Genomic DNA, 24,535 nt, shown 5'->3' on the forward strand with positions numbered 1-24,535 from the left:
TATGGATAAATTAGAAAGATTGTCTATCAGATAACAAGTGTTGTTTTCTTATATGTGTGAGAGAGTCTGCAAGCACTTCCCCAGAAAGTGAGCAATGCATCTCCCATTTGGGCATCTGTACTGCATTTGTCATGCTGCAGCTTGGGATATACTTGTCTGAGGATATTTTTTAAATTGAGAAACCTCACTAATGCAGGACATCACAAATGGCAGAACGCACAGGAGAAATGTTGAGTAGTGATTAGGTGTTGCCAAACTTTAGTTACAAAAGCCTGGAGCTCACAGGAGGCAAGAAAGTGATTATAGGAAATAGATTAAAAAAAGGGGTAGATAGAAAAAAAGATTTAAAAAAAAAAAAACAGATTAGTATAAGTGCTTTTACATTACAGGAATGCAACCAACAACAGATGCCCGATTCTGCCTCAGCTGGCAGCACACTAGAGTATAAATGACCCGAGCAACAGACAGCTTTGTGACCCGTGTGGGTTTATGAATGTGCTGCTGGATTAAGACAGAAGGTTTCAGCAAACTAAGTACAGGGATCTGGTCCCGTGGATTTGCACTCCGTATTGTACAGCAAAGCAATGTTACAGAGACCAGCTCCCCACAGTAAATGTAAAAAGGGACAGCGGTGTAGGAAGGTTGCTCTCCTGCAACCGCATCGGAAATGCACAAAGTGTAAAACGGTCTTGGGACATCCTTCTAAGGCCTTAGCAGTGTCTATGAGAAGTGGCGGAGGTACGATTCCAGGTGATCAAGGAAGATGTAGCCATTGGTGGTGATGTAAGGGAAAACAATCATCAGTACAAGGTGGAACAAAATCACATGTTGGTCTTATGGAGTAAAGCTTTGCAAAAGAAGAACTAATCCAATAGAAATACAACTGACCTCTTTGTCCAGGTTGGGCTGGGCACATGCATCTATTTTCTTTGCAAACTGCTCAAGATGGGAAGATATAGTTAGCATGTTGTAGTTGCTGGTGGCCACCTGCAATGTAGTCATACTAATTTAAAATAAAAATAAAGAAGGCGTTTTCTCACAATGACCCCATAAAGGTCATCAGAGTAGATTTGATGGCCCGGATTTTGCGGTGCCGATGACTGCGTACGCTCAGCATATGCCGCCGTAAGCCTCATAAAAGGCCCTGCAAGTTCCGGGTTTCCGCAGGCGCTGCGCAGGCACGAAAACCCGGAACTTGCGATCGATCAAGGTTTGCCTTGACAAATCTACTGCAATGCCTCAAAGGTCACTTTCGCTGGCACAGAGTTGGGCTATTTGCCCAACTACTGACCAGCAAATGCCTACGAAACCCTTACAACAACAACAACTTGTAGTTAGTTATAAAACGCCTTTAACACTTCACAGGAGTATTACAAGACAAACAATTTGACACCGTAGGGCCTGCTTTCACCAGCGTAAGGGTTAATATAAATCTTAAATGAAAAATTAAAAAATAAAAATCATGCTCATTTAAAATTAGTTGATGTAAATTTTGGTCTGGATTAAAATATTTAAAATTATTTTTCAAATTTTTTTATTTTTCATTGTAAATGCTTTATTGAAGGGACTTTTATTTAAATTTGAAAATGGGAACATTTATTTTTATTCCAGTTGTATAAATTATTTCATTATTTGGGGATTCCTCATATGCTAATGAGATTCCGTTCGTAAATGGAATCCCCAGAAGCATATGAGGAATCCTCCTTTCTGATTGGATGACCTGGCCCATGTCATCCCAGGGACGCTTGCGGACCGCCTGTGGCCCTGGGGTCTGTGGGCCTTTACGCAGGCCCAGGAGCCGAAGTCTCCGAAGCCCGGGAGTCTGAAGGCAAGCGCGGATTTTTTTTTTTTTTTTTAAATCGGAGTCGGGGGCATACTCCAGAGGTGCCCCTCCGACCGCAAATTCCGGCCCTATATGACACAGAACTTCTTTTAATGGTAATGGCTGGAAAATCATGCGAAATGCAGATCGGGCGTGCTGATCTCTGGGCCCAACTCGTGCTCCCATTGAGCACTAAATTGTGAAATTTACCTCTTTTAACCTGTACTGCTATTAATTACAATGCATATCAAATCCAGAATCACTAATATTCTTGCTCTAGCACTCTGCCAATATCTATATGCCGTTTAAAGTCACACACTCTCTTTCCAACTTCTTGTTGTCACGTGTTTCTCTCAGCATTTAATATTGAAAGTGCCTACGCAAACATTTAGAACGTAGGCCCTGTATGTAAACAGTTGCCTGTGACAATGCTATTGCAGGCTCTAGCCAGTAGGTGGTTCTGTGGAGTGACTTTCTGAAATCTCTTTCCCAACTCCATCACCATCTTGTGTATAATAAATTATATATCGATGAGCCAATGGTGGGCAACACAGCAGACAATTGACTAGTTATAAACATTGAATTAAAAAATTCCTGTGTTGCATCTTCAGTGCTATCCATCATGCTGAATTTTGGAAAATTCCAGATGGCATTTTTCAGTCTGTGGACATTTGGGGAAGAAGATTTCTTTTGATCATTATGGGGTCGATTTTAACCCATCGGATGGGCGGGGGCAGGATGAGTGCACAACACACTCCCTGACCAAAGTTTCAGGTTTGGTGTATTTCACCTCAGGCCTCATTTAAGTACTACTACCACTTCCTACTTTTTATTGGGTGAGGGGCAGGAAGAGGGAGCAGAGCAGCTGCTGGCAGGTAAAGATCAGACGGCCCTTGGCTGACCACTGGCTTCCAGGTAAGTGGTGGGGAGGGGGATTCGGGAGGGTCTTGTGATGGGAAGGTGGGAGGATTCCCAGACAGGGGCAGCTGCAACTTTCTCTGTGGGTCCTGGAGGCAGGTCCCACAAAGGAAACTTTTTCACTTACCTGGAGGGCTCCTTCATCCTTCCCACCAGCTGCCGACCTGCCTCAGCCTAGCAGGAAAGCCTTTTCTGCGCAGGCCCCGGTTAAAATGCCATCAGGGTCCTATTGACGTCATGGGACCCCCCGATTAGCATTTACGCAGGAGGCTGCCGCCTGAATACGGCGGGCGCCTCAGTGTTAAAATGGGAGATCGCCGGGAACGGAGTGGGAAATGGAGCCACTCCATTTTATCTGCTCGACCGCTCCATTCCGGCACACTGGAAAGAGTTAAAATTCTCCCCATATGTATTAATAGCATTTAAATACAGCAGGGAGATTTCCTGTGTTTGGCATTTCTAGCCAAATCGTGAAAACGTTTTAAAAGAAGAGGTTTATGATTTCACTAACTTCTTCTTAGGCAGTCTTAGGCAGTCCCTCGGAACCGAGGATGACTTGCTTCCACATTAAAAATGAGTTCGCAGGTGGCTGATTAGTCCAATGCGGGACCTACAGTCTCTGTCACAGGTGGGGCAGACAGTGGTTGAAGGGGCGGGTGGGTGGGGTGCTTGGGTTGACGTGCGCTGCTTGCGCTTGGCTTCCGCTTGCTCCCGGCGAAGAGACTCGAGGTGTTCGGCGCCTTCCCGGATGCTTCTCCTCCACTTTGTGCAGTCTTGGGCCAGAGATTCCCAGGTGTCGGTGGGGATGTTGCACTTTTTCAAGGATGCTTTGAGGGTGTCCTTGAAGTGTTTCCTCTGCCCACCTGGGGCTCTCTTGCCGTGCCAGAGCTCCGAGTAGAGCGCTTGTTTTGGGAGTCTCGTATCGGGCATGTGGACAACGTGACCCGTCCATCGGAGCTGATTGAGCGTGGTCAGAGCTTCGATGCTGGGGATGTTGGCCTGAGCAAGAACACTGACGTTGGTGCGCCTATCCTGCCAGTGGATTTGCAGGATCTTGCGGAGGCAGCGTTGGTGGTACCTCTCCAGTGCTTTGAGGTGCCTGCTGTACATGGTCCATGTCTCTGAGGCATACAGCAGGGCAGGTATCACTGCTGCCCTGTAGACCATGAGCTTAGTGCCGGGTTTGAGGTCCTGGTCTTCAAACCCTTTGAAGACCAGGATTTCACTAAAGGCATCTGTCTTCACCAGTGCACTTTCTAGTGGGAGAGCTGTTAGAAACTGTAACCTTTAACTGGTCTTTTCTCCCCCTAGCCCCAGGAGCATTTGTAGCTCCCCCAAAGTTACCACTAACTCAGCACAGACCAGGGATCAAACGTGGGTTCGTCCTAGTCTGCACTGCTCACCAAGCAAGCAGGGAAGCTGTTGATATCTTTTTCTTTCTGCATTGCTCAAGTAAAATTTGCTGGGACAGGAAGACTGTTTACACTCATTTTTCACAAGGTCCCCACTTAACCGGCCCATTGACTTCGAAAAGCTTCTCTTACCTCACTTTTGATTCTTGCTTGAGTGTTTGTCAGAAATCGTTTAATTTTCTCAATGAACATCAAATCCAATGTGTAACGCATAAATTTGTCTTCAACCTCTTTGATCACACCAGTAGACTTTTTGAAAGAATAAATAAAAGTGCCACATTCAATAACATGCTGTGATTCACAATTCCTAGGTTAAGTCAATAATCTGCGGGTGCATAAGAATAAAATAGACCCATCCTTAGCTAATGTTTTAAAAGGAAGTTTGCAGATGTATTGGTTAAAAGTCCCACCAGAAATGCAAGCCCACCTTTCTCTTTTAGACGCTGACAGGCCTATGGTGCATTTCCAGCATGTGCCATTTTTCCTTCTATCACTATTGTTTGATTGACTTCCCTTCCAGATAAGCCAGCCTTGAAGAAGTCTGTTCCTCTCTTTGTTGTGATTTTTATTTGTCCAGTTCACCATCAATCTGTCCCCTTCCTTTCTTGTTTGTGACTGTATATTTGCTTAAAACCCATTTACATAGCCACATTTCCTTCCAGTTCTGATGCAGGATCTCATCTCTCACAGTAAGATGATGACTTGACCTGCTGTGTGCATTTTCAACATTTTATGTCTTTATTTCGGATTTCCGGTGGCCGTGTTTTCTTTTTCAGTGCAAGCTTGCAGTTCAGTTTCTCCAATATGTCTTCAATGAGTGAAAAGGGAGGGGTGGATATGCGAAACAATACTTACCACCACTGATGCAGATCTGTCTATTTCAAAAAATACTCATGCAGCCCAGCAGAAACATGGATATAGTCTTCATTTAATATTTTTTGACAAAACTGTTTTTATGGAAGCATTTTTTGTTTGGAAGCATATATCAATATATTAAACAGTTAACAGGCTGATTTTAACTTGGCCACATTGGTGTTACTCTTTTGATTGGGTGGTTAAACAAATCAACTGTAACTTAATAAAACTTTAAATAAAACTTAAATTAAATTAAAATTGCGTTGGCCGGGGTGATGATGCACTCCAGTCCCCGCGGCGCCCACCGGTCGCGGAAGGCCTCAAGTGTGCCGGCGGACATCGCGTGCTCCATCTCCAGGGCCACCCGGGCGCTAACATAGCCGCGGAAGAGAGGCAGGCAATCGGGCCAAACGATCCCCTCGACCGCCCGCTGCCTGGACCTGTTGATGGCTATTTTCGCCAGGCCCAGGAGCAGTCCTACGAGGAGGTCCTCCGATCTGCCCGCTCCCCTCCGCACCGGGTGACCAAAGATCAGGAGCGTGGGACTGAGGTGCAGCCAAAAATCGAGGAGCAGCCCCTTCAAATAGTGAGAGAGGGGCTGCAACCTCTCACATTCAGCGTAAATATGGAAAACGGGCTCCACTAGGCCACAGAAAAGGCAGGCGGCCTGGGAGTCCGTGAACCTGCTTAAAAGCTTATTGCACGGGACTGCTCCGTGCAACACCCTCCAGCCACATTGGTGTTAACGAGGCACTAATGGGCTCAAAATGGGATGAAATTACCACCCTGTTAGCGCCGACGCTCCAGCTGCCGCCATTTTAAAGAGACCTACCACTGGGCGGCTGGAGAGCCCACCTGTTGCGGGCAATAGCGCCCTTTAATAAGCAAATCAAGGTCCTGTGGTGTGCATAGGACCCCAACCGCCATTTTGCATGCAGGCCGATCAGTTTACTGGCGGCACAGCCCAAGAGAATCAAAAATAAAAAGGTAAGATTTCAATTATTTTGTGTGGGGCCAAGAGGACCAGGAGCGCTCCTCTGGGTCCCAAAAAAACAATCCGAGGCGCTGCTGCACCCACCCCCCCTCCCTCACTCCCAAGTTTTACTTTTCTACCAGAGCCCACCCGATATTACACCAGTCCGAATCCGGCGAGCTGCATTAGGACGCCTATTTCGGTCGGGCAGCTCGCCGGTTCTCTTTAAATGGGGTCCAGGCCTCGAAATGGCTCCGGCCCCCCTCACTCCAAGCACCCAGCTGGCCGGTGGCACTCTCTGTCAGTCAGTCACCCGAAAGTTGAATTCTATCCCAGCACGTTAACATTCATATTTGGCAGGTAAAAGACTATTTTGAATTCTTTTTTTAAACTTTCATTGGGTGAAATCCGTGCTCACCGAGGTGAGAAATTTTAGTCCTGGGCATGGAACACTTCAGGCATCCGCTGTCAGTGTCTGGCACTCCCGGTCAGGTTCAGCATGCATGAGGTGAAAGGCAACACGCCAATGTCAGAAGAGACTCTGCACCTCATGCATATGGAACCTAGTAGAAAGTGCACGTACCTGGCACCTCGGGTGAGGACAGGGTTGAGCTCAACAGTGATGCTCTCCAAGGTAGAACAGTCTCAGTCTCGCTCATGCACAAAGGATGACCATTTGGGCAAGGCACTAGAGGGATGTTGGTAACAGGGGAACTGTACCCCATAAAAAGCCAGTGCCTTCAGAGGGGAAAAAATCCAGGCAAAAATGTCAAGTGGGGATTAATGTGATAAAAGTCAGGAAACTGGATGTTGAAGCGAGTTAATACGCGGTCCTTTTTCCGCTGAATTCAAAGCCAGTCCAGTTGCCTACCTTTCTTGGCTTAAGGATCTACAAATAATGAGTTTGGGGCCGCTCTATCACCTCGATATGCAAAGCAAAGGAATATTGGTTGGGCCAAATTGTTAAACTATGCTTCTTTTGAAGTCAACTGTAAGCTGTAAATTATAAAAACATTCAGTCCATTTCACATATAGATCCACACTAAGACATGCTAAAGCCTTGGCAACTGTCTGGACATTGGCCTAGAAATCCGATAAGGCCTGAAAAGGGGGTCGGTGTCACCGCGGGGCAAGGTTTGCTCGCACCCGTAAAAAGATCGCAGGCAGCACCATTATTTTGGTGCAGCAGTGTCTCCCCCAGGACCTGGCACCAGTGCCCAAAGAAGTTTCATGACCTCAGACGAGTGGTCAAGGTCAATGAATGCATCTTCAAAAGCCGTCTCCTACCAACTGCACCACTAGCCTCACACACTGCACATTCTTCAGTGTGTGGTTTAAAGAGATCGACATCAAAAATAGCAGTCATGCATCAAATCAGGCGTTGCATGCTGATTGAATTTTAGAGCCCAGTGCTGGCAATGGCAGCACTATGGACCTCACCAAAATGCGGCGCAAACACATGGCGGTAAGGTAGGGAATTTCTAGGCCAAAGTCTATAATAAGCTGGGGGAGAAATTCAGTAGGTTGTGCCACCCGGTAGCGGCTTAAGAGGGCGCTAAGTGGGTCGCAAGCCAACTGGCGCCCGGGCGCGGCACTACCCATGCCTCCCGCTAAATTCCGCGGGACGTTAGTGGTGACGCCAACTGTTAGCGCTGCGCCGCTGCCGATGACGTCATCGGTGTGCGCAGCGCCCCGGCCGCGATATTTGGCAGTGCCCCCTGATTTACCACCGGACGCTATGTCCGACGGGTTCAGGGGGGCCTACCTGTGGCCGGGGAGGCGCAAATTAAAGGCGAGGTGCGGGGCGGCCATTTTTGTTGTTGGCCGCCTGCCAGCGTGTGGTGCTGCGGCACGTAGCGCCACGATATTCACTCGCAGCGCCCCAAGAGGGATGCGGGGCGCCTCCAGTAGCGCCGCGCTTCCCTTTGGGGCGCAACAACTCAATTTCTGGTGCGGGGGCGCGAATGTTTCCGGGGAGCTACTTTTAGCGCCCTGGCGAGGCTGGCGCCCCAAACGGGGCTATACTCAATTTCTCCCCTGCTATGTCTTCAGGACATTTTCATTTTAAATAAACTGAAAGTAATGACTTCTTATTCAATATTCAGTATGTACCTGTTCTAAGGACAGGGCCTCCATTACTTCTAAATCAACCATAATTGTCCCTTCTGTCTTGGCAATGTTGGTGGCTATTTTCTCCACGCTCCCGTGGTACATGTCAACTTCTGGCGGTGAAAAGTTACCGCCTTCTGCAAATAACCTAAAAGTCAAAGCATTACATAACAACATAAGAATTTTTAGGAACAAGAAAAAGGCCCAACAAGCCTGTCCCTTTTAGATGGATTAATCCCACCTGCCCAACCTCTCAGGATATCACTCAATAATTCTCTAATTGCCCCATAACCCGCTTATATTGTACGCTTCAAAGGCCCTCCTCAAAAGCTTTATTCCACAACTCTGTTACCCTTCGTACTCCTACATTTTATACTTGTGTACCCTAGCATTTGAACGTTTCATTCAGCACAGTGAACAATTTGCCTCGATCAATTTCGTAAAACTCTTTCACAATCTTCACACTTCAAAGAGATCATCTTGATGTCTCCTCTTTTCCAAAGAAAACTAGCCCAACTTCCTCATCACTTAAATGCCTGGAATCATTTTTTGCAGCTCTCCGTGATTATATGGCATCCTATACTTGAGCTGTTTGTTCAGAGGGGCCCCTCTGCCTCCAACCTTTCTCCCCGTCAGAGATTAAATGGCCACTTCTGCAACTTCTCCTCATAACCTAGGTGCCTAATCCCAGCCATCAATTGAGTTTCCCTACTCTGCCCCTTCTCCGATGCCTGAATGTCCTTCTCATAATACGGTGACCGCCCCAGAACTGTATACGGTACTGTAGGAGGGGCCAGACCAGCTCACTGTGGAAATTAGATTTCCTGAGATGTTTGCACTATTCCTCTAGCTATACAGTCCAAGGTCCTATTTGATCTTTTTACTGCTACTGCACACTACTGATCTATCTACCAGTATTCTCAAATCTCTCTGCTATGTTGTGTCTTGTAGGATATTAACAGTTAGCTTATATTGCCACTGTTTATGATTCTTTCCCAATCTCATGACTTTGTATTTGTTCACATTAAGTGACATCCGTCACATTAGATAACTCACTTTTTAAAATATACATTACCACAGTGACTTCGGGAGAATTCTTTGGGGGGGTCAGAGGGTGCGTTCGGTGGCGGGTCAGGTGGGAAAATGCGCCTTTCCCAGATGTCGGGTCTGTCAGGGCTGAACAGACCTGACATGCAGCAGCGGGGGAGGCAATTCAGGTCATTATGACCTTGTTAACAGCCCATTAAGAAGTATTTTGAGCTCACCTTTACATTTTACGAGGTCGCCCACGGGGTCCACGCAGCTCGGAAATCACGTCAGGTAAGCAGGTCGGGAGTTGTATGACCATGGAATCATCTTATTACTTGACAGCTGCAAATAATAGCTCCCATCTCACATCTGTTCACTTTCCAAGCTCATAAGCTGTTGCTTACTGCATTTGAAAGACAGATTGAGCTTTATGCAGATTGCAAGTGCTTGGAGTAAACTCTCTATCCAGTGTCACCTCATTGGAACAACCTCTCTCACCACTGACAGATCGCTTCTGTCATCTCAAGTTCACCTGCCATCTATTACATCAGCATCGTGCCCTTGAAACTATCTCACCTTGGTCCTCAGAATCCCACCATGATCAGCCCCAACAACAGCAGCACCAGGCACACCAGCAGCACCAACAACACCAACCTTCTCCGCAATCAACTGATGCTGCACAGGAGAGAGGGCATCAGCACCAGACCACATTGCTGTCCAGGTCAGGGATGGCCTCACCATGGCCAGATTTACTTCACTTGACGCTGTTCACTGATGCCAGGTTGGCACCACCCCACACCAACACCATAAAGCATCCCTACAATGCCCAAGCCATTCCTTTCACGCTCATCACCACTGTGGGGGATACCATTATGTCTTGCCATTTGCAACTCACTAAGCCACTTCCAAAGGTGCACACAGATCTGTCCAAGAACGCAAAGTGTTGAAAATAAAGGTTTCAATGTTTGACAGCAAATTAACAGAAACTTTATATGAACATTGGCTAAAACACCCAAGTGCCTACCCTTATGTGTTGTTAGTTGGTATGATTGAGCTAGGATGAGGGTGAGTGTGAGGGGTGGCGAGTGAGATGGGGAAGTGATAATGCAGATAGAGAGGGATGGGTGGAGGTGCAAGGTAAGTTGGTGTGAGTAAGGTAGTGCAGGAGTAGGGTAGGGAAGACAAAGTGATGGGGATGTGATGAGTGGCACAGCAGGATGAGGTTGAGTGTGGCTTTGTACTAACGTTTCGTGATCTACTGAGATAATTTGGTTTGCGCCACTGCAGCCTGGTCCTCCCGACGACATCCTTGCTTGTGTCCTCCTGTGCAATGTGCAACTAGGCTGCGTTGGTCACCTGGGGAGGTCTCATCCGCCCATGGGAAGGGAAGAGAACCTCCCTGGGAGAGCCTGGGTGCAGCCGTGCACCTCTGTGCAGTGCTCGTCAGTATTTGCATCACCTCAATGCTATAGAACATTGACAGCACAACTGTCAAACTCAATTTGTGCATGGTCCCTTTAAGGAAACTGGCTGATGACACGCCATCAAATGACATCATCAGACCCACTTCCTTCAATTGGCTGGCAAATGCACTAGATGGGCTTAACAAGCCCAATCAGGAGAAAATCATTTTGGACAGCGGGCTGGAGCCAGCAGCGGGGCAGGGAACCGCCACCGACCTTGCCCGCCACGGACCCGCCGAAGTAGGAGAAATCACGGCCTACACTTCAAAAGTACCTTTCAAAAGAGATTACCCAAACCCATTTTAAATAGGACCCTTACAAAGCTGACTGCCATCCCAGTAGTCTAAGGTGGATTTGAACCCAGGTGCCTGAGGTGAAAGTTCCAACTCTAATCCACTAGTCACTAAACGAGAACCCATTATTAATAAGAATTTTACACATTCCCCTTGATGTATCTAAAGCTTACAGTCTTTGATAAAGCCAAGTTCAATCTTTTTCCATTGGTACCTGAATGATGCGATAAACTGTGCATTGTTATCTTGTAACTTTCCTAGCGATTTGTCCAGCATCTGCTGGAAGTTGCGAAGTAATTTGTTGACATCTTCCATGTAGTTGTCCTGCTTGCTCTGAAGGGAGTTTGCCAGAGTAACTAGCCTGGGAGAAAGCAGAAAATGAGAACGGAAGCTATTTATAGAGTAATAAACAAAGCATAACAGCGCCATGACCTTTACAGCTGAGAAGGACAAGAGCACTAACATCATGGGTACATCATCACCCTTCAAGTCACACACCATTCTGACTTGGACATATATTGCTGGTCCTAAATTGTCGCCGAGTTAAGATCCTAGAATTTCCTACCTAACACCATCATAGGAGCTTCATCACCACATAGGCTGCAGTGGTTCAGAAAGGCTGATCATTACCTTCTCATGGCAATTAGAACAGGCAATAAATGTGAGTCGTGTTTATTTCCAACACCAGGTCTCTGATTGGTCACCTTGAAGACAACACCTGATTTCTGATTGGTCCCCTTGGAGGACAAGACACACCCAGCAGTTTATCTGGAATGTGTAATTAGATCCTGCCTGCCTAAGTAATCAATTAGTTTGCAAAGTGTAATTCGAGCCATTCTGACTGCCTTGTTCCAGACAGAATAGAGCTCACACAGAACAGACAGGGCTCACCCTCATGGGTCAAGACCTTCTCCCCCCACCAAACAAGTTCCTGCCCCCCGCAAATAAGTTCCTAACCTTCCTCAAACCCACGGGTTTCTGACTTTTCCCTCCCCAACAAGTTCTTGACCTCCCCCCACCCCCAAAGTTCCTGACCTTCTCCCCCTGCCCAAGTTCCTGACCTTCTTTGCACCCCCCCACCCCTGGGTTCCTGACCTTTTCCCCTTGCCCAGGTTCCTCCCCAACCCCCGCAAGTTCCTGACCTTCCCCCCCCTGCCCAAGTTCCTCCCCCCCACCGACCCGGGTTCATGACCTTCTCCTCCCAACAAGTTCCTGACCATCCCCCTGCTCCATAGATGGGGCATTGTGTGTGGGTCATGGATTGTTAACAGGTTTATTGGGCATGAAATGAATAGTGACAGTGTCATGACTTCCGGATTTCGTCCAGTCCAATGATGTCACTTGCCACACACACACACACCAAGCTTTCCGAGAAATCAACCAGGTCTAGGGGAAGGAGAGCGAGAACGTGGTGCGGGTGTAAAGGGGGCGGGGTCGGAAGAACGTGATCTGTCTTACCATCTGGATCACGCTCTCGCTGTCATCTCCACCCCACTTTAGACCTGGATTATGTTCTTCTCCCATCCCCACTGTGCTCACCATGCTCTTTAACCCCCCCACCCCCCGCCCTGAGTTCCTGACCTCCTCTCTCCCTCTCCTCTCTCTCACTCCCCCCTCCGATTCCCTCTCCCCCCCCCTCCGATTCCCTCTCTGTCCCCCTCCAGCTCCCTCTCTCTCTCTGCCCCCTCCTCTCTCTCCCTCCCCCCATCTGATTCCCTCTCTCTCTCTCTTCCCCCCGCCCTCTAATCCTCTCTCTCTCCCCTTCCTTTCAACCCTCTCTCTTCTCCCTCATAGCTAGCATGGATCCAGTGGCCTTCTCCCACGGAGCTGAAGAAAGCGTAGCCGCAACTGTGGAGTACTGCGCAGAATGTTCATGCAGATAATTACTCAGATAAATGTGGCCTTGCGAGAACTGTCATCCACATCCGAGAACAAGTAAAAATCTTTATTTGATCTCCAATAATATCTGTAACGTTATACTCTGCAAAAGTGTGTAACAGATTACTGTTTTTTGCTAACGTTTTGTTGTGGCTCACAGTCAAAAGAAGTGCTGTGCTCGAGGACAAATCTCTCAGAAATGTTGTACCATGGAGCAATGAATCATGGCGGATGGTCCTGTATCTGTGATACCCACATGTGATCCCCTCCCCCACCTCCCCACCCACTGGTTTCAGGTGTGCTCTCTGGATGGAGGCTGGGCACTTCTCTAAGGAGAGGGTCAGGTAAGTCAGCCTTGGCTCAGTGGTAACATTCTTGTCTCTGAGTCAGAAGGTTGTGGGTTCCAAAGACATGAACACATAATCTAGGCTGACAATTCAGTGCAATACTAAGGGAGTAATGCACTGTTGGAGGTGCCATCAGCCCCCTCCGGTAGATGCAAAAGATCCCATAGCACCATGCAAAGAGGAGCAGACAAGTTCTCCTGGAGTCATTTACCCCTCCAGTTCTCCAGGCCAACAGAAATTCCTCAACCGGCACCACCAAAAACAGATTATCTACGCATTTATCACATTGCTGTTTGGGAGACATTGCTGTTGGCAAATTGGTTGTCTCGTTTGCCTATATTACAATTTTCCTCCTACAACCTTCAAGCTTTTAAAATCTAAGCTTAGTGCCACCTATCTACTTCTCGATTTATGTGATCTTCTCTCCTACACTTTTCAACCTAACTGGTGTCCTTTCATTGTGTGCAATTTCCAGAGCCATTGGATAATGTCTAGCAAAGGTCACTGGATAATGTCCAGCAAAGGTCACTGGAAAATGTCCAGCAAGGGTCACTGGATAATGTCCAGCAAGGGTCATTGGATAATGTCCAGCAAGTGTCATTGGATAATGTCCAGCAAGGGTCATTGGATAATGTGCAGCAAAGGTCATTGGATAATGTCCAGCAAGGGTCACTGGATAATGTCCAGCAAGTGTCATTGGATAATGTCCAGCAAGGGTCACTGGATAATGTCCAGCAAGGGTCACTGGATAATGTCCAGCAAGTGTCATTGGATAATGTCCAGCAAAGGTCATTGGATAATGTCCAGCAAAGGTCATTGGATAATGTCCAGCAAGGGTCACTGGATAATGTCCAGCAAGTGTCATTGGATAATGTCCAGCAAGGGTCATTGGATAATGTCCAGCAAAGGTCATTGGATAATGTCCAGCAAGGGTCACTGGATAATGTCCAGCAAGTGTCATTGGATAATGTCCAGCAAGGGTCATTGGATAATGTCCAGCAAAGGTCACTGGATAATGTCCAGCAAAGGTCACTGGATAATGTTCAGCAAGTGTCATTGGATAATGTCCAGCAAAGGTCATTGGATAATGTCCAGCAAGGGTCACTGGATAATGTCCAGCAAAGGTCACTGGATAATGTCCAGCAAGGGTCATTGGATAATGTCCAGCAAGTGTCATTGGATAATGTCCAGCAAGGGTCATTGGATAATGTCCAGCAAAGGTCATTGTATAATGTCCAGCAAAGGTCACTGGATAATGTCCAGCAAAGGTCATTGGATAATGTCCAGCAAGGGTCATTGGATAATGTCCAGGGAAGGTCATTGGATAATGTCCAGCAAGGGTCATTGGGTAATGTCCAGGGAAGGTCATTGGATAATGTCCAGCAAGGGTCATTGGATAATGTCCAGGGAAGGTCATTGGATAATGTCCAGCAAGGGTCATTGGATAATGTCCAGGGAAGGTCATTGGATAATGTCCAGCAAGGGTCATTGGATAATGTCCAGCAAGGGTCATTGGATAATGTCCAGTGAAGGTCATTGGATAATGTCCAGCAAGGGTCATTGGATGATGTCCAGCAAGGGTCATTGGATAATGTCCAGCAAGGGTCATTGGATAATGTCCAGGGAAGGTCATTGGATAATGTCCAGCAAGGGTCATTGGATAATGTCCAGGGAAGGTCACTGGATAATGTCCAGCAAGGGTCATTGGATAATGTCCAGCAGGGGCCCCGGATAATGTCCAGCAAGGGTCATTGGATAATGACCAGCAAGGGTCATTGGATAATGTCCAGCAAAGGGTCATTGGATAATGTCCAGCAGGGGTCATTGGATAATGTCCAGCAAAGGTCATTGGATAATGTCCAGCAAGGGTCACTGGATAATGTCCAGCAAGGGTCACTGGATAATGTCCAGAAAGGGTCATTGGATAATGTCCAGCAAGCGTCATTGGATAATGTCCAGCAAAGGTCATTGGATAATGTCCAGCAAAGGTCATTGGATAATGTCCAGCAAAGGTCATTGGATAATGTCCAGCAAGCGTCATTGGATAATGTCCAGCAAAGGTCATTGGATAATGTCCAGCAAAGGTCATTAGGTAATATCCAGCAAAGGTCACTGGATAATGTCCAGCAAGGGTCATTGGATAACGTCCAGCAAAGGCCATTGGATAATGTCCAGCAATGGTCATTGGGTAATGTCCAGCAAAGGTCACTGGATAATGTCCAGCAAGTGTCATTGGATAACGTCCAGCAAAGGTCACTGGATAATGTCGAGCAAGTGTCATTGGATAATGTCCAGCAAGGGTCATTGGATAATGTCCAGCAAGGGTCATTGGATAATGTGCAGCAAGGGTCATTGGACAATGTCCAGGAAGGGTCATTGGATAATGTCCAGCAAAGGCCATTGGATAATGTCCAGCAAAGGTCATTGGATAATGTCCAGCAAAGGTCATTGGATAATGTCCAGCAAGCGTCATTGGATAATGTCCAGCAAAGGTCATTGGATAATGTCCAGCAAAGGTCATTGGGTAATGTCCAGCAAAGGTCACTGGATAATGTCCAGCAAGGGTCATTGGATAACGTCCAGCAAAGGTCATTGGATAATGTCCAGCAAAGGTCATTGGATAATGTCCAGCAAGGGTGATTGGATAATGTCCAGCAAGGGTCACTGGATAATGTCCAGCAAGGGTCATTGGATAATGTCCAGCAAGGGTCACTGGATAATGTCCAGCAGGGGTCATTGGATAATGTCCAGCAAGCGTCATTGGATAATGTCCAGCAAGCGTCACTGGATAATGTCCAGCAAGGGTCATTGGATAATGTCCAGCAGGGGTCATTGGATAATGTCCAGCAAAGGTCATTGGATAATGTCCAGCAAGGGTCACTGGATAATGTCCAGCAAGGGTCACTGGATAACGTCCAGCAAAGGTCATTGGATAATGTCCAGCAAAGGTCATTGGATAATGTCCAGCAAGGGTGATTGGATAATGTCCAGCAAGGGTCACTGGATAATGTCCAGCAAGGGTCATTGGATAATGTCCAGCAAGGGTCACTGGATAATGTCCAGCAGGGGTCATTGGATAATGTCCAGCAAGCGTCATTGGATAATGTCCAGCAAGCGTCACTGGATAATGTCCAGCAAGGGTCATTGGATAATGTCCAGCAGGGGTCATTGGATAATGTCCAGCAAAGGTCATTGGATAATGTCCAGCAAGGGTCACTGGATAATGTCCAGCAAGGGTCACTGGATAATGTCCAGCAAGGGTCATTGGATAATGTCCAGCAAGCGTCATTGGATAATGTCCAGCAAAGGTCATTGGATAATGTCCAGCAAAGGTCATTGGATAATGTCCAGCAAAGGTCATTGGATAATGTCCAGCAAGCGTCATTGGATAATGTCCAGCAAAGGTCATTGGATAATGTCCAGCAAAGGTCATTAGGTAATATCCAGCAAAGGTCACTGGATAATGTCCAGCAAGGGTCATTGGATAACGTCCAGCAAAGGCCATTGGATAATGTCCAGCAATGGTCATTGGGTAATGTCCAGCAAAGGTCACTGGATAATGTCCAGCAAGTGTCATTGGATAACGTCCAGCAAAGGTCACTGGATAATGTCCAGCAAGTGTCATTGGATAATGTCCAGCAAGGGTCATTGGATAATGTCCAGCAAGGGTCATTGGATAATGTGCAGCAAGGGTCACTGGACAATGTCCAGGAAGGGTCATTGGATAATGTCCAGCAAAGGTCATTGGATAATGTCCAGCAAAGGTCATTGGATAATGTCCAGCAAGCGTCATTGGATAATGTCCAGCAAAGGTCATTGGATAATGTCCAGCAAAGGTCATTGGGTAATGTCCAGCAAAGGTCACTGGATAATGTCCAGCAAGGGTCATTGGATAACGTCCAGCAAAGGTCATTGGATAATGTCCAGCAAGGGTGATTGGATAATGTCCAGCAAGGGTGATTGGATAATGTCCAGCAAGGGTCACTGGATAATGTCCAGCAAAGGTCATTGGATAATGTCCAGCAAGGGTGATTGGATAATGTCCAGCAAGGGTCACTGGATAATGTCCAGCAAGGGTCATTGGATAATGTCCAGCAAGGGTCACTGGATAATGTCCAGCAGGGGTCATTGGATAATGTCCAGCAGGGGTCATTGGATAATGTCCAGCAAGCGTCATTGGATAATGTCCAGCAAGCGTCACTGGATAATGTCCAGCAAGGGTCATTGGATAATGTCCAGCAAGCGACATTGGATAATGTCCAGCAAAGGTCATTGGATAATGTCCAGCAAAGGTCATTGGATAATGTCCAGCAAAGGTCATTGGATAATGTCCAGCAAGTGTCATTGGATAATGTCCAGCAAGGGTCATTGGATAATGTCCAGCAAAGGTCATTGCATAATGTTCAGCAAGGGTGATTGGATAATGTCCAGCAAAGGTCATTGCATAATGTTCAGCAAGGGTGATTGGATAATGTCCAGCAAAGGTCATTGGATAATGTCCAGCAAAGGTCATTGGATAATGTCCAGCAAGGGTCATTGGATAATGTCCAGCAAGGATCATTGGATAATGTCCAGCAAAGGTCATTGGATAATGTCCAGCAAAGGTCATTGGATAATGTCCAGCAAAGGTCATTGGATAATGTCCAGCAAGTGTCATTGGATAATGTCCAGCAAGGGTCATTGGTTAATGTCCAGCAAGGGTCATTGGATAATGTCCAGCAAGGGTGATTGGATAATGTCCAGCAGAGGTCATTGGAAAATGTCCAGCAAAGGTCACTGGATAATGTCCAGCAAGGGTCATTGGATAACGTCGAGCAAAGGTCATTGGATAATGTCCAGCAAAGGTCATTGGATAATGTCCAGCAAAGATCATTGGATAATGTCCAGCAAAGATCATTGGATAATGTCAAGCAAAGGTCATTGGATAATGTCCAGCAAAGGTCACTGGATAATGTCCAGCAAGGGTCATTGGATAGCGTCCCGCAAAGGTCATTGGATAATGTCCAGCAGGGGTCATTGGATAATGTCCAGCAAAGGTCATTGGATAATGTCCAGCAAGGGTCACTGGTAAAGTCCAGCAAGGGTCACTGGATAATGTCCAGCAAGGGTCACTGGATAATGTCCGGCAAGCGTCATTGGATAATGTCCAGCAAAGGTCATTGGATAATGTCCAGCAAAGGTCATTGGATAATGTCCAGCAAAGGTCATGAGGTAATGTCCAGCAAAGGTCACTGGATAATGACCAGCAAGGGTCATTGGATAACGTCCAGCAAAGGTCATTGGATAATGTCCAGCAATGGTCATTGGGTAATGTCCAGCAAAGGTCACTGGATAATGTCCAGCAAGTGTCATTGGATAATGTCCAGCAAAGGTCATTGGATAATGTCCAGCAAGGGTCATTGGATAATGTCCAGCATGGGTCATTGGATAATGTCCAGCAAGGGTCACTGGATAATGTCCAGCAAGTGTCATTGGATAATGTCCAGCAAAGGTCACTGGATAATGTCCAGCAAGTGTCATTGGATAATGTCCAGCAAAGGTCATTGGAGAATGTCCAGCAAAGGTCACTGGATAATGTCCAGCAAAGGTCATTGGATAATGTCCAGCAAGGGTCATTGGATAATGTCCAGGGAAGGTCATTGGATAATGTCCAGCAAGGGTCATTGGATAATGTCCAGCAAGGGTCATTGGATAATGTCCAGCAAGGGTCATTGGATAATGTCCAGCGAAGGTCATTGGATAATGTCCAGCAAGGGTCATTGGATGATGTCCAGCAAGGGTCATTGGATAATGTCCAGCAAGGGTCATTGGATAATGTCCAGGGAAGGTCATTGGATAATGTCCAGCAAGGGTCATTGGATAATGTCCAGGGAAGGTCACTGGATAATGTCCGGCAAGGGTCATTGGATAATGTCCAGCAAGGGTCACTGGATAATGTCCAGCAAGGGTCATTGGATAATGACCAGCAAGGGTCATTGGATAATGTCCAGCAAAGGGTCATTGGATAATTTCCAGCAAGGGTCATTGGATAATGTCCAGCAAGGGTCATTGGATAATGCCCAGCAAGGGTCATTGGATAATGTCCAGCAAAGGCCATTGGATAATGTCCAGCAAGGGGCATTGGATAATGTCCAGCAAGGGTCATTGGATAATGTCCAGCAAAGCTCATTGGATAATGTCCAGCAAGGGTCATTGGATAATATCCAGTGAGTGTCATTGGATAATGTCTAGCAAGGGTCATTGGATAATGTCCAGCAAAGGTCATTGGATAATGTCCAGCAAAGGTCACTGGATAATGTCCAGCAAGGGTCATTGGATAGCGTCCAGCAATGGTCATTGGATAATGTCCAGCAAAGGTCATTGGATAATGTCCAGCAAAGGTCATTGGATAATGTCCAGCAAAGGTCACTGGATAATGTCCAGCAAAGGTCATTGGATAATGTGCAGCAAAGGTCATTGGATAATGTCCAGCAAAGGTCATTGGATAATGTCCAGCAAGGGTCATTGGATAATGTCCAGCAAAGCTCATTGGATAATGTCCAGCAAGGGTCATTGGATAATATCCAGTGAGTGTCATTGGGTAATGTCTAGCAAGGGTCATTGGATAATGTCCAGCAAAGGTCATTGGATAATGTCCAGCAAAGGTCACTGGATAATGTCCAGCAAAGGTCATTGGATAATGTGCAGCAAAGGTCATTGGATAATGTCCAGCAAAGGTCAGTGGATAATGTCCAGCAAAGGTCAGTGGATAATGTCCAGCAAAGGTCACTGGATAATGTCCAGCAAAGGTCATTGGATAATGTGCAGCAAAGGTCATTGGATAATGTCCAGCAAAGGTCAGTAGATAATGTCCAGCAAGGGTCATTGGATAACGTCCAGCAAAGGTCATTGGATAATGTCCAGCAAGGGTCATTGGATAATGTCCAGCAAAGGTCATTGGATAATGTCCAGCAAGGGTCATTGGATAATGTCCAGCAAAGGTCATTGGATAATGTCCAGCAAAGGTCATTGGATAATGTCCAGCAAGCGTCATTGGATAATGTCCAGCAAAGGTCATTGGATAATGTCCAGCAAAGGTCATTGGGTAATGTCCAGCAAAGGTCACTGGATAATGTCCAGCAAGGGTCATTGGATAACGTCCAGCAAAGGTCATTGGATAATGTCCAGCAAAGGTCATTGGATAATGTCCAGCAAGGGTGATTGGATAATGTCCAGCAAGGGTCACTGGATAATGGCCAGCAAGGGTCATTGGATAATGTCCAGCAAGGGTCACTGGTTAATGTCCAGCAGGGGTCATTGGATAATGTCCAGCAAGCGTCATTGGATAATGTCCAGCAAGCGTCACTGGATAATGTCCAGCAAGGGTCATTGGATAATGTCCAGCAGGGGTCATTGGATAATGTCCAGCAAAGGTCATTGGATAATGTCCAGCAAGGGTCACTGGATAATGTCCAGCAAGGGTCACTGGATAACGTCCAGCAAAGGTCATTGGATAATGTCCAGCAAAGGTTATTGGATAATGTCCAGCAAGGGTGATTGGATAATGTCCAGCAAGGGTCACTGGATAATGTCCAGCAAGGGTCATTGGATAATGTCCAGCAAGGGTCACTGGATAATGTCCAGCAGGGGTCATTGGATAATGTCCAGGAAGCGTCATTGGATAATGTCCAGCAAGCGTCATTGGATAATGTCCAGCAAGCGTCACTGGATAATGTCCAGCAAGTGTCATTGGATAACGTCGAGCAAAGGTCATTGGATAATGTCCAGCAAAGGTCATTGGATAATGTCCAGCAAAGATCATTGGATAATGTCCAGCAAAGATCATTGGATAATGTCAAGCAAAGGTCATTGGATAATGTCCAGCAAAGGTCACTGGATAATGTCCAGCAAGGGTCATTGGATAGCATCCCGCAAAGGTCATTGGATAATGTCCAGCAAAGGTCATTGGATAATGTCCAGCAAGCGTCATTGGATAATGTCCAGCAAAGGTCATTGGATAATGTCCAGCAAAGGTCATTGGATAATGTCCAGCAAAGGTCATTGGATAATGTCCAGCAAGCGTCATTGGATAATGTCCAGCAAAGGTCATTGGATAATGTCCAGCAAAGGTCATTAGGTAATATCCAGCAAAGGTCACTGGATAATGTCCAGCAAGGGTCATTGGATAACGTCCAGCAAAGGCCATTGGATAATGTCCAGCAATGGTCATTGGGTAATGTCCAGCAAAGGTCACTGGATAATGTCCAGCAAGTGTCATTGGATAACGTCCAGCAAAGGTCACTGGATAATGTCCAGCAAGTGTCATTGGATAATGTCCAGCAAGGGTCATTGGATAATGTCCAGCAAGGGTCATTGGATAATGTGCAGCAAGGGTCACTGGACAATGTCCAGGAAGGGTCATTGGATAATGTCCAGCAAAGGTCATTGGATAATGTCCAGCAAAGGTCATTGGATAATGTCCAGCAAGCGTCATTGGATAATGTCCAGCAAAGGTCATTGGATAATGTCCAGCAAAGGTCATTGGGTAATGTCCAGCAAAGGTCACTGGATAATGTCCAGCAAGGGTCATTGGATAACGTCCAGCAAAGGTCATTGGATAATGTCCAGCAAGGGTGATTGGATAATGTCCAGCAAGGGTGATTGGATAATTTCCAGCAAGGGTCACTGGATAATGTCCAGCAAAGGTCATTGGATAATGTCCAGCAAGGGTGATTGGATAATGTCCAGCAAGGGTCACTGGATAATGTCCAGCAAGGGTCATTGGATAATGTCCAGCAAGGGTCACTGGATAATGTCCAGCAGGGGTCATTGGATAATGTCCAGCAGGGGTCATTGGATAATGTCCAGCAAGCGTCATTGGATAATGTCCAGCAAACGTCACTGGATAATGTCCAGCAAGGGTCATTGGATAATGTCCAGCAAGCGACATTGGATAATGTCCAGCAAAGGTCATTGGATAATGTCCAGCAAAGGTCATTGGATAATGTCCAGCAAGCGTCATTGGATAATGTCCAGCAAAGGTCACTGGATAATGTCCAGCAAGGGTCATTGGATAACGTCTAGCAAAGGTCACTGGATAATGTCCAGCAAAGGTCATTGGATAATGTCCAGCAAGGGTCATTGGATAATGTCCAGCAAGGATCATTGGATAATGTCCAGCAAAGGTCATTGGATAATGTCCAGCAAAGGTCATTGGATAATGTCCAGCAAAGGTCATTGGATAATGTCCAGCAAGTGTCATTGGATAATGTCCAGCAAGGGTCATTGGATAATGTCCAGCAAAGGTCATTGCATAATGTTCAGCAAGGGTGATTGGATAATGTCCAGCAAAGGTCATTGCATAATGTTCAGCAAGGGTGATTGGATAATGTCCAGCAAAGGTCATTGGATAATGTCCAGCAAAGGTCATTGGATAATGTCCAGCAAGGGTCATTGGATAATGTCCAGCAAAGGTCATTGGATAATGTCCAGCAAAGGTCATTGGATAATGTCCAGCAAGTGTCATTGGATAATGTCCAGCAAGGGTCATTGGTTAATGTCCAGCAAGGGTCATTGGATAATGTCCAGCAAGGGTGATTGGATAATGTCCAGCAGAGGTCATTGGAAAATGTCCAGCAAAGGTCACTGGATAATGTCCAGCAAGGGTCATTGGATAACGTCGAGCAAAGGTCATTGGATAATGTCCAGCAAAGGTCATTGGATAATGTCCAGCAAAGATCATTGGATAATGTCCAGCAAAGATCATTGGATAATGTCAAGCAAAGGTCATTGGATAATGTCCAGCAAAGGTCACTGGATAATGTCCAGCAAGGGTCATTGGATAGCATCCCGCAAAGGTCATTGGATAATGTCCAGCAGGGGTCATTGGATAATGTCCAGCAAAGGTCATTGGATAATGTCCAGCAAGGGTCACTGGTAAAGTCCAGCAAGGGTCACTGGATAATGTCCAGCAAGGGTCACTGGATAATGTCCAGCAAGCGTCATTGGATAATGTCCAGCAAAGGTCATTGGATAATGTCCAGCAAAGGTCATTGGATAATGTCCAGCAAAGGTCATGAGGTAATGTCCAGCAAAGGTCACTGGATAATGTCCAGCAAGGGTCATTGGATAACGTCCAGCAAAGGTCATTGGATAATGTCCAGCAATGGTCATTGGGTAATGTCCAGCAAAGGTCACTGGATAATGTCCAGCAAGTGTCATTGGATAATGTCCAGCAAAGGTCATTGGATAATGTCCAGCAAGGGTCATTGGATAATGTCCAGCATGGGTCATTGGATAATGTCCAGCAAGGGTCACTGGATAATGTCCAGCAAGTGTCATTGGATAATGTCCAGCAAAGGTCACTGGATAATGTCCAGCAAGTGTCATTGGATAATGTCCAGCAAGGGTCATTGGATAATGTCCAGCAAAGGTCATTGGAGAATGTCCAGCAAAGGTCACTGGATAATGTCCAGCAAAGGTCATTGGATAATGTCCAGCAAGGGTCATTGGATAATGTCCAGGGAAGGTCATTGGATAATGTCCAGCAAGGGTCATTGGATAATGTCCAGCAAGGGTCATTGGATAATGTCCAGCAAGGGTCATTGGATAATGTCCAGCGAAGGTCATTGGATAATGTCCAGCAAGGGTCATTGGATGATGTCCAGCAAGGGTCATTGGATAATGTCCAGCAAGGGTCATTGGATAATGTCCAGGGAAGGTCATTGGATAATGTCCAGCAAGGGTCATTGGATAATGTCCAGGGAAGGTCACTGGATAATGTCCGGCAAGGGTCATTGGATAATGTCCAGCAAGGGTCACTGGATAATGTCCAGCAAGGGTCATTGGATAATGACCAGCAAGGGTCATTGGATAATGTCCAGCAAAGGGTCATTGGATAATTTCCAGCAAGGGTCATTGGATAATGTCCAGCAAGGGTCATTGGATAATGCCCAGCAAGGGTCATTGGATAATGTCCAGCAAAGGCCATTGGATAATGTCCAGCAAAGGGCATTGGATAATGTCCAGCAAGGGTCATTGGATAATGTCCAGCAAAGCTCATTGGATAATGTCCAGCAAGGGTCATTGGATAATATCCAGTGAGTGTCATTGGATAATGTCTAGCAAGGGTCATTGGATAATGTCCAGCAAAGGTCATTGGATAATGTCCAGCAAAGGTCACTGGATAATGTCCAGCAAGGGTCATTGGATAGCGTCCAGCAATGGTCATTGGATAATGTCCAGCAAAGGTCATTGGATAATGTCCAGCAAAGGTCATTGGATAATGTCCAGCAAAGGTCACTGGATAATGTCCAGCAAAGGTCATTGGATAATGTGCAGCAAAGGTCATTGGATAATGTCCAGCAAAGGTCATTGGATAATGTCCAGCAAGGGTCATTGGATAATGTCCAGCAAAGCTCATTGGATAATGTCCAGCAAGGGTCATTGGATAATATC

General features: G+C 46.4%; 1 protein-coding gene across 5 annotated transcripts in view; it reads right to left on the reverse strand.

Moving 5' to 3' along the window:
- ccdc180 (coiled-coil domain containing 180) overlaps positions 1–24,535 on the reverse strand; it is a 185,032-nt gene that overhangs the window by 52,403 nt on the left and 108,094 nt on the right. For 2 of the 5 annotated variants that reach the window (XM_085965433.1, XM_085965437.1), the window contains 4 exons: positions 11,089–11,235; positions 8,093–8,237; positions 4,285–4,401; positions 889–987 (listed from right to left, as the gene is read on the reverse strand). In XM_085965433.1, the coding sequence (XP_085821559.1) occupies positions 889–987; positions 4,285–4,401; positions 8,093–8,237; positions 11,089–11,235 (508 nt within the window). The remainder of the gene's footprint in view (positions 1–888; positions 988–4,284; positions 4,402–8,092; positions 8,238–11,088; positions 11,236–24,535) is intronic. The other 3 variants (XM_085965435.1, XM_085965434.1, XM_085965436.1) reach the window with 2 other exon arrangements.

The sequence above is a fragment of the Somniosus microcephalus genome, chromosome 23 (assembly GCF_052327205.1).
Source record: "Somniosus microcephalus isolate GS21.2 chromosome 23, FLI_Smic_1.0, whole genome shotgun sequence".
Taxonomy (NCBI): Eukaryota; Metazoa; Chordata; class Chondrichthyes; order Squaliformes; family Somniosidae; genus Somniosus; species Somniosus microcephalus.